The sequence below is a fragment of the Cryptotermes secundus genome, unplaced genomic scaffold (genome assembly GCF_002891405.2).
Source record: "Cryptotermes secundus unplaced genomic scaffold, Csec_1.0 scaffold2069, whole genome shotgun sequence".
Taxonomy (NCBI): Eukaryota; Metazoa; Arthropoda; class Insecta; order Blattodea; family Kalotermitidae; genus Cryptotermes; species Cryptotermes secundus.
The window spans coordinates 87,057-98,201 of record NW_019734999.1 but is presented as its reverse complement, the minus strand read 5'-3'; the positions used below and the strand labels follow the sequence as shown (position 1 = coordinate 98,201).

The 11,145-nt window shown below is 41.6% G+C and overlaps 1 protein-coding gene across 4 annotated transcripts in view; it reads left to right on the top strand.

Moving 5' to 3' along the window:
- Positions 1–9,856: 9,856 nt before the first annotated feature.
- LOC111869210 (transforming growth factor beta activator LRRC32) overlaps positions 9,857–11,145 on the top strand; it is a 36,046-nt gene continuing 34,757 nt past the window's right edge. For 3 of the 4 annotated variants that reach the window (XR_002843630.2, XM_023860529.2, XM_023860521.2), the window contains exon 1: positions 10,012–10,181. Coding sequence is in view for 2 of the 4 variants with exons in the window: in XM_023860529.2 (XP_023716297.1) it covers positions 10,152–10,181 (30 nt within the window). In the remaining 2 variants the exon portion in view is untranslated. The other variant, XM_023860522.2, reaches the window with a different exon arrangement.

Genomic DNA, 11,145 nt, shown 5'->3' with positions numbered 1-11,145 from the left:
AGAACGTAACTACAAATAACTACGTCAGTCTCACTGAGTTACATACTCCAAATATCACTGTAACTACAGCACCCATAAAGTCTTCTCAGTCTTTTCTAGTAGTTTCCTGGTAATGAATCCTAACACTGTCCTCCGCTTATGTCCTTACTCTCTGGCACACATCCCGCAACTGAACAAGCTCTAAGCTTGCCCCGTTTATTTGTACCTTTGGCACGGATCGCGTAGAAAATACCGTTCATTGTTGTAGTTCAATCGTTACCGTGGGAAGATTTGCTTATTCCGCGGCCGTTGTTTAGCAGCGGGCGTTGTTTATAGATTCATTACGTAGTAAAGGGTCTACATGCTGCAATACATTAAGTCTTTCGGGCCCAAGGTATCCAGAAGGCGTCTTCTATTTCTTTGAATTTTTTGTCTTTTCTATCCTTTGTTATTATAGTTTGTTTTGTATATTTTCTTAATTCTCTTTTACTCCTCTTCTTCCGTCTTCCCTTCCCATCCTTCTACTCCTCTCCCTCCATTTCTTTATCCTCTTACTTCTTCTCCCCTACTTCATTATTCTTCTCTTTATCCTATGATTTCTCTGCTCCTCCACCATCATCATCTTCTTAATTACTCGTATCTCCCGTTCTGCCTTCCCTTCTGCTTCTCTCTGACCAAAGTCCAGACTTGAACAATTGAACGTGCAGGATCTGAAATGTGTAACGTTAGGCAGTGCCCGCCTCCTTCCAAATTGCTTACAGCAAATTATTCATAAGCAGGGCCCGGATTTTGATGACCTGGAAATATTTAAAAAAGACCTATAAAATGACAGNAAAAATGACCTAAAGGAGAAAAGAAAGAACACTTCGCTTCCATGTTATTCACATTTCAGAAAACATATGAAGAAAAATTTCCTAAAATGGCCAAAAATTACAAGAAATGCCCTTAAAAGTCCAAAAATTTACCAAAAAATTACCCCCAAAATGAAAAAATGACCTTAAACCTAAAAATGTCAAAAAATTACCTATAAAATTTAAATTTCTGTAACCAGCAGCTCATATCCGAGATTTATATATTTAAGAGCATCGCATAGGATACAAGGAAAAAAAGATGACATGTCATCAAAATCCGGACCCTGTTCATAAGCATTATGTATACAGAGTGATTCTAATTATTGCCGGGGTTTCCATGGCCTCTGATTTTCAAACCGGAAACAACAAAATAAAATTGCTTCACTGAGAGAAAGTGTAACTGAAGAAGTTTCATTACACATAGAATCAATAATGCAGAATGTAAAATAAAACTTCTTGAGTTACATTTTCATATTCCGTAAGCAGTTTTATTTTATTGTTTCCGGTTTGAAAAGTATAGGCCACGGAAACCCCGACAATAATTTAGAATCACACTGTACTGTCTGACTCAAATAATCTGTTCACTTGAAGGAACCGAAAAAGCGATCAGGAAACAAGTCTGTATGAAGTAGAGTCGCGCCTTACGAGCGGTTTGTGTTCTAAAGACCCTAAAGACGGCACCTAGACCAGAAATCGCGCATTGTCAGAATTACCCTTGAAAATCCCCCAAATCTCCCCACCAGTGCCTGCTCCTGTATGCACGCTGTAGTATGCATGCACCTGCGGCCTGAAACACTGGTGGGACGAAACCCAGGTCTTTCATTTGGTTGCTAGGAGACGGGAATTTGCAGTCCTGCTCAGCAAACAAGACCGCCTCTGTGGTGTAGTGGTCAAAGTTCCTGGCTACAGATCCAGAGGTCCGAGGTTCGATTCCCGGCGCTACAAGATTCTTTCTGAGAAGTAGTGGGTCTGGAACGGGGTCTACTCTGCCTCGTGAGGATAACTGAGGAGCTATAGCGGCTCTGGTCTAGAAAACTGAGATTAACAACCGTGGGGATCCGTTGCGCTGACCACGTGACACCTTCTATCCGCAAAAGTTGGCACGAACTTCGCTGACAAGCGGTGGTCGCTCGGTCGGTATAGTTCGCTTGCGGACTACAGGCCACGGAGTGCGTTCAGCAAATAAACCCGGCTATATTAGATGTCCAGCTGCATTGCCAGAAAATAACACAGTTACACGGGCTTTGAAGCCAGGAGGTCGTGTTTCGTATTCTGGCCAATAAATATTGATTGTTATATGTTATTACGTTTCTGCAGTTAACATGCATATATTCTTATTTTGCAGAACAATGGATACACGGGGCTCTACTGACGTATTTCGCCGTACTTTTGATATGCTCTGCACCACAGCAATATATAGGATGTCCTTCCATGTGTACTTGCGTGTCCAACCACAAGATGTCGTGCAGAAATGCCTCATCAACTGAGGTGCCTTCTGATGTTCCCAAAATGACAGTTACTTTGGATCTCTCCTTCAGTGACATCTCTGAACTGACAAACACATCATTCTCAAGCGACAGAATGGATCAGCTAACTTCGTTGTAAAAATATAATACGAACTGTAAATACAGGAGTTTTCAGGAATCTGAAAGTTTTGAAGAGGCTTTTTATGGGCCAGAACAAACTCACATATATCCAGCCGGACACATTCATACACAACACAGAACTTAAAGAATTGGACCTTCATGGGAATAATAATAGTGTGAGTGACAGGGGACCATTCTATCATCTTGTCAATCTTCGTGCTTTGAATATTCCAGATTGTAATCTCAGAAACATTTCGAAAGAAACTTTCCGGAAAACAATTAGACTAATTAGGCTAGACATATCTAATAATAAACCTACATACATTGACCACCATCTTTTTGATTACTTAAATTCTCTGGAGTTTCTAAACCTTTCAAGAAATTTACTGAAATCACTGGGCTTTCTGCTTGCAATACCAGAAACTAATCATCAGGAAACTAATTTGTCTGTATCAAACAGTAAGCTTGGGAACCTCAGTAATGATGTGCTCAAACGAATGGGGTATTTGAAGAACTTGGACATCCACGATAATCCATTATCTTGTAGATGCTGGGATCAAAATATATTGCTTCATGTGTCACGACCATGTTCTGAATACTCTGACAAATTGAAAACTTACATAGACAATTGTTTAAATAAAACAATAAAGGTATCTCTGACTGAAGTCAGCACAATGGAAATTGGATCTACTGAAATATCAATAAGTGAAATAACAGATTATGAGACTCTTGAACTTCAGGAAACCGTCACCTCAAAGAATTTAAGTGGTTTTAATGTCATCAATGATGATTTGAACATTGTTACCGACGCTCCAGTTCTGCAGGACTCATCCGAAACTTTCTCTGAAACCGAAATGTCTATCGTGATTGTAGCCTTGTCGTTGACGTTGGTAATGTTGGTATTAGTGATAGGAGTATGTTTCTGTCCCAGCATCACGAAAAGTAAATTATCCGTGCCCACCGAATGCGACACAATACCAGAGGAAGGGAATTATCAACAAGAAAAACAATGTCAAGTCTGTCGAAGTTACCGGATTTACAGTCCCACGGTCTCGAGGCAAAATGAGAAAACATCTAAGAAGGGTAATCTTAATTTCGCCAATCAGTCATCAATGGAGACATACACCTACGAGTTAATAATACGAGAAGACCATGAGGATTGTTGCCTATACGATCCAGCAAATGAAAGAGATTCCAATAACTCGAACAGCGACTTTGAACAAAACAGTCTGATGCCAACGGTAGTCGCTCATGATGAACTCGGAGCTGATACGACAGCTAACAGAATGCGCCCTACTTGCGCTCTAGTAAGTCATGAAGACACGGTTTCCGAATGCAGATCAGATGCGTCTGAGTGTGGGACACGGATCTTAAAGTTTCCGAGACATTCCTGTAACTGTGTCATTTCTTACGTAGCCCGTCCATCAAGCAGTATTAACGTCTCTGGAAGAAAACGACATCTGTGGTTGGACAGGCAATTCTTCTTGCAGTCAGGGGGTACACCTTGCCATCCAACGCTGGAACCACCCTCAGTTTCCAAACGTGCAGACTCCGTTTTTGACAGGCGAGTGCCCTCTTCAGAACAACAGGCTGAATGTGACGGATTTACATCCACGACATCGCCCGAGACGAGTACGGATCGTGATCATTATGACATAAACTGATTAACTGGAGCGCACAGCTATTCACGGGGGTCTTGACGAAGAGAAGGAAAGGTACACAAACCAAAATCATACCCATATTGCATCACTGTTGTAAGTATAGTACTTCTGGTCACGGTAGCATGTGCTGTCTTCGCTCGCTCGGAAGTCGGGTTCGTATGTTCGAATCCCATACAAGGCATGGATGTTTGGTGTGTTTATGTTGTCTTGTGTGTAGGTAGAGACCTTGCGATGAGCTGATCACCCGTTAAAGGAGTCCTACCGTCTGTGAAATGATCATGAAACTGAGAAATCAGCCCTACGCTCCAAAGTGAGAGCAAGAGGAGGGAAAGAAAAGTATAGTACAGTCTGTCCAGGATGTGTATGCAGCGCCAAGTAAACATAAACAAGGGCAGGCAATTGGCATGCCAAATTCACAATCACACGACGGCCCATATGTGTTGTGATACAAATTGAATTCGATTTCGAGCGTAAATTATGCTTAAAGTTTCTTCCATGAATAACTGAAAATGTTAGATGCTAGCAGACGCCGTATACCCAGTTCCAGATAGCGTCATTTTGGGGGAGGCTATTTCCAGTGATTTAAGATGCCATGAATCTCGTTCCCCGAAACTCTACACATGGAAATGAATTCACGAGAATACACCTCAATACTTTATTTCTGATCAGTGATTTTCTAGCGGTAGCGTAGTTGGTTAAGGCACTATGCTACAAGCCGGAAGGTAGCTGGTTTAAGTCTTGATGAGGTCATTGGTTTTTTTTTTTTTTCAATTGACCTAATCCCTCCGTCCGCACTATGGCCCTGAGTTCGATTCAGCCTCTTAACAGACATGAGTACCAGGAATCTTCCTCGGCCAGAGCGTGAGACTGACAACCTTACCGCCATCTTTGAACTGATTGTCTAGAAAATGTGGGACCCTCGACGTCTCACAACCCTATGGGCCTTCATAGCCTGTTACAGGAATAGCTTTACTTAACCTCACCGCCATCTCTGAGCCGATTGTCTAGAGGAAATGTGGGAGCCTCGACGTCTCACAACCCTATGGACGTCTAACTGGGTCTGGAAAGCCATCTGCACCCCTGACCTCCGCCCATCGCCCATGAGAAGTCAGTGTGGCATTGCACCCTGGCCGTTGTCTGCAAAACACTGTATAGCACGGGATGGAAGACCAGACTTTACCCAAGTCCGTGCTCACAGCACCTCCACCAGGTTTGGTACAATGGAAACAAACATTTGAAAGCACACATAATCCAAAGCTGTGTTGTTTCAAGTTCACAAACACGTTGCAAGTCGTACGTTTAACACTGCTTGAAATTCTGAGGACCTCACGGCAGTGACAATGAAGATTATTTGTCTTCTGGGATGTGACGCCGTGTAGTCTGGTGGATCGTAACTAATGTTTCAGAGGTACACACAGTCTCCATCATCAGGGTGGAAGGGTAAGTCGAATAAACAAGCAGCCGTACTTTACTGGTGCTGTTTAACTTCGACCCTGAAGATGGAGGAGTTACCTTCTTTCGAAACGTCACATTCTAGAAGCCGGTGTTCCTCGTTTCACGCCAGTTTCCTTGTGGTAATAGAAAATAATGCAGCAAGCAGAAGTCCATCTGCCGTATGAACGGTGTGACGTCATATGTTGCGTGTACAGGCAAACTTAAGCAAGAAAAGAAATTTGTATTCATGTATGAATTTCCACTGGAGTATGGCTGCCGCTGTGTCGAGACCATAATCTAGCAAACGCCTAATGATGACGTAACGGCCCACGTGACTGACAGTGACGCATCCTTGTTCCAAAAGCAGATGGAATATAGTTGTAGTACAGTGTAGTGTTGTGAAGGTAGGTTTTGTTTTAAATCTCCTTTAAATTATCATATTTTGTAGCAACATGTGAAATATAAAGGAACATAAGCCAAATGATGGGAGAGCGAGAGAGAGAGAGAGCTTGACTTTGAAGAACACATCTGTGAGATAGAATAAAAATCTCGTCTAAAATCTCTTTAGAATAATCTGTTAATACACTGCAACAAGTTTCTGGGCTTTCTTCTTTGTCATAATTTTTTACTTTAGACAGCGTTTCGGAGGCTGCGCCCTGTCTCCGTTCCTGTGGTAAGAAGACAAGTCAGTCTGTCCCTATCGAAAGGGCTAGGCCCTATCTCCGAAACGCCGTTTGAAATAATATTAAAACGATGGATAATGTAAAAAATAGCTCACCAAAATTTTGAAATAAAAAATCTTATATTTGCCGTTCCATAGCTCAGGCTTTTAAGTTCTGTCTTCTAACTTTGGAGCCTCAGGTTCAATTCCAGGTAACTTCATTTGATATTCATGATTGACGAAGTTTCACTGAAGTAGATTTTTAACCAAGATTATTCAGATTTTCCCTTGGTAATCATCATTCCACTATTGCTTCGTACTTATCTATGACCTCTTAATGCGGTGTTCAACAGCCCTGACCAGGCAGCACATTATCACATCATTGGTTGAATGTTTCATCTCTGACCTATCGTTTGGTAACATAGTAAGGAAGCTTTTTAAAGAATAAATACAGTTCAGGCTTGATCTGCAGTACAGTTATGCACTGTTATATTCTTGACTAAAAATTGTAGCTGTCTTATTCATACTTACATTCACAAATTAGAATTTATAGCGATTTATATTTTGCAAATATGTACCCGCTTTCAATAAAATACTTATTGATCACTGGTCTGTATAAATGCATTTAGTATTAATTAAAAAAAATGCGGAAGAATCTTGTCCCTTATGTCACTTTCGCATTCATTATAGTAGCTGATGGTTGGTGTGGAGGCTTCCGTAGCGGACACGTTCTTTATCGGGTGCCCCCTAGAAAAGCCAAGACGCGAAAAGTTCTATTCCAGTTCAAGAACCGTCCTCGCTTCGAAACTCTGCCGACTCAGCAATCCTGACTGAAGTGTTTCGTGATTTTCCTCTGTTCAGTGAGGTGAAGGCTGGAAAGTTGCCTGAAACTGCACAGTGGCAATTCCCTTCCACATTCCATTTTATTCTCTGTGTATTAATCAGCCTAGAATTCTGCCTTACATAAACTGAGTTACTGAGAGCTCGCGCCACGCCATTGCGTAGTTGGTTGAGGCACTGTGCTACAAGCCGGAAGGTCGCGGGATCCATTCCTGATGAACTCATTGGATTTTTCAATTTATATAATTCGCACTATGGCCCTGGCTTCGACTAAGCCTCTTAATTCCCACCGCAGCGGCCCGGGTTCGATCCCGGGTCTGGTCAAGTGGGATTTGTGGTGGACATAGTGGCGCTGGGGTAGGTTTTCTCCGAGTACTTCGGTTTCCCCTGCCAATCTTCATTCCACCAATTGCTCCATAATCACCCTCACCTATCATCTGGGGCTGGTACAATAGGCCAGAAGTGGCCGCAGTTCAAGGGGCTTAGACCCACCACACTAGTATTAAGAAAAAAAAACCTCTTAACAGAAATGAGTACCAGGAAACTTCCTGGGGGGGGGTAAAGGGCGGCCGGCGCGTAAGGCTGACATCCTTACCTCCATCTCTGAGCTGATTGTCTAGAAAATGTGGGAGCCTCGACGTCTCACAACCCTATGGGCCTTCATGGCCTGTTACAGGGATAAATTTACCTTAATTTATTTGCTGATAACTACAAAATGCACCTTCCCAATTGCAAAACAGGATGTTTTAAACTAGTCTATCGCAACATTGGTTCTGTTTGGTCTAGATAACGCTAGAGGTCAGTGGCTTCACGGAAGCTTTCTTCAGTCCTTTATTCAATTCGATATGACAACAGAAGTTCCGTCGCTGAATCAAACACAACAACATAGTCCTAGTGACAAGAAATCTGCTTTTACGGCCTGAAAACCCTGTGCGTGCGTTTGCGAATTTACGAAAATACGTAACCTTGAAAAGCGGCAACTGATGGATTTTCTAAAAGTAAAGTAAAGCTATCCCTGTACCAGTCCGTGAAGGCCCATAGGTTTGTGAGACTTTGAGGTTCCCACATTTTCTAGACAATCGGCTCAAAGATGGCGGTAAGGTAAGAATTTTATGAAACCCAGAGGCTCTTTACCGTGTTCACAAGAGCCCACCTTAACTACCTTCAAGGAGCAGAAATCTTATTGAGAAACTGTATCCCACTGCTACCGGAATTCCTCAAGTGTCTTCATCTTGTAGTTGAAGAGGGACGGTTTTAATTCCATAAGACTCACTGGCGGCTCGTAGCTAAAATTAGTGGGGGTGCTGTTCCAGAAGCGCACAGTTCCATACAAAGATTTGGCTACTGACATTAAGCTTAAGGATTATATATTGTATTGTACAAGTATAAAGAAAGAATTAAAGAAAAAAGGACTCATTATATAAATGTTATCGATAATATCATGTGGAAATTGCCTATACACGGGCCGCCCCTGATAAGAATTATAAGATTATCATGATACATTACGCATTTTTGTGGGTTAACACCGTGTAGTATGGTACCTTGGCATTAATCTGGCAGACTACACGGTGTCATAAAATACAAGTTGGCATTATGGATTTACTATGATTTCCTTCTCGTTGAAAATGATAAACTGATTTGTTTTTTTCTATGGCAAGATTTGTTTGAGTTAATGAAAATCAAGGAATATATAAAATTCGACAGCTTCTGATCAGGCTCTGCATACTACAATGCAATAATATGAACCATTAAACTGCGATTCTAAAGATAAAAGGACAGTGATACGTGTGCCTACTGGAATTTCTAATAAAGAATTTAAAAACTTAGCCTAAGGTTTTGTCACCACTCTGTCTGTGTTCATTTACTGCAAAGTTAAATTTTGTAATTAATAAATATATACGTAATTGTTATTTATTATGCTGTTATGAAAGAGAATATATGGGATATTTCAATGTATGCGGGGAATGAATGTTTTTACGTATATTCTGTAACATATACACCACCTAAGCGGCCTCCGTAGTCTAGGGGTAACATTCCCACCTCATGACTCAAGGTACGCGGGTTCAAACCCGGCGGAGGTAGTGGAATTTTTAAGGGCGGAAAAATTCAGGGAACAAGTCCTCCGGGAGGGACTTTAAGCCGTGTGTCCCGTGTCGTAGATTTACGGCACGTAAAAGAACCTCATGTCTCTAGGAGACCTCTGAGCTAAATTACAGGCCCTTTCCCGCCCAAGTAGTCTCCAATGCCTCTGGTGGATGGGGGAAGCATCAAGGTACCGAGGGCCGACCTCGTTGGCTCTGCGGGGGCTGATGGCACGCACCGTTACCGGTAGGGTATGGCGACAGTAGAAATTAAAAGGGGGACGCACAATGGACCAATAACTGGTCTAAGTGCATGGGGAAACCCATCCCCTCTCATAATACGAATACGAAATATACACCACCTATATAAAAGAATGAAATAGAGGTCAAAGAGTCTATAATCACATCCGAATACCTGTGTTTCATCATTGATGTTGTCTGTCCCGGAGCTCAGAATTTACCCTTTTTCGATTTTATCAGTGATATGGCACCAAGTATACATGGAGTCTTCGACAGTTACGAACCGAGGCCATCTCTTACGTACGTTTCATATTCGTCATTCCTAAACTCAATTAACATTTTATTAACGACACATACAGGCACTGTTCACCAATACATACCATCGACAAAATTTCCCCACTATTATTGTCACTGGTTTTCAGAACAAGTTTCAACAGTGGTCACAATAGAATGAATAGTCTTTATGCGATTATCTTTGGAACTGTCTCATTCATCGACAAAACACTGTGCAATTGAGCAGCTTAAAACAGTGTCTAGTTACGTTTGGACGTGGTTTAGACTAGGCTGTAAGCACGTGTTGCTAGTGCGATGACCAATAGCAAGAGGCTACCTAATGTATGTCTTCGGTAGGAAGACGCGGATCAGTTGTGTTGGAGCTGGATTGACGGTGAGGTTAGTACTGTACGCTAATTAATGGACTACTTTGTGTTAGCCATGTTTGAGTGAAATGTGTATGCATTAGGTGTGGTTAAATTTCGTGGATCCGTTGCTGATAATCTGAAGGGTTTCACGTCGAATGTACAGGATAATAAATAGATATGAAAAATGACATACTAGGATTTCCAGCGGTAAGTCAAAACAAAATATCTCCTTCTCAATCTTCGAGATAAATTTATTTTACTTGCCACATGATGTGTTATTATCTGGAGGTATAATTTGAAATTAAAGTGAATATTTTCATAACTTGGATGGGATATGTATGTACTCAATGTAAAATGAATTGTTGGGGTCTGAAGTGAAAATTATTTGAATTAGTTCGGCCGACTAAGTAAATAAGATTATAAGAGCATTTCTCAGGACAAATTTCGCTGTGTACACATCTTGGTTGAGACTAGGAAGATGCTGATGTAAGATGTGTTAGTACATGATCACCTTTATTTATGAAAATGACTGCACTTTCGAATTATTAGGTTGTAATTTAGCTAGATTAGATTAGTTACTATTTTGTTCTGGTTCCCCTGCTTCCAGTGACCATACAGTGGGAGGAAACTTATGTAACAAACAATGAAAAGTATATTTAACAATGGGTGTTACATTAGTTGCTGAATTCCCCTGAGTTACATGTATACTGGGCGCTGTTACGCTGTTAAGAAACAAACCTACCAAGTTATGCTTTCTGCATTTGTTCTGTCCGATGTGTTCGCTAGGGTCCGGAATGTCCAATTATACTTTTAAGGCATATTATTCTTTGCACATTGAATATAGCAAGACTCCAAAGTTCGTTAGTAGTCACGTTCTAGACTCGTATTCGGTTCGAATCTCGTCTGGGGCACAAGTTATCCTAAGGTTTCTAGTATATTCCTCAGGTCCTTCAGCCTCGGAAGAGTACCTCAATTAGACGCAGACCGTTCCCTTCCAGATCCCTTGTAATTCATCATTCATCTCTCATACCATTCGACGTTATATAGTCCAGCTTGCTTACTTATGGAGCTGAGGCCTTCTTGAGGAGCCGCCAATTCTGCAGCTACTCAAGAACTTCCCAGCATTATATGGAACCCGAAGGTTCATCACCGTGTTCACAAGAGCCCACCA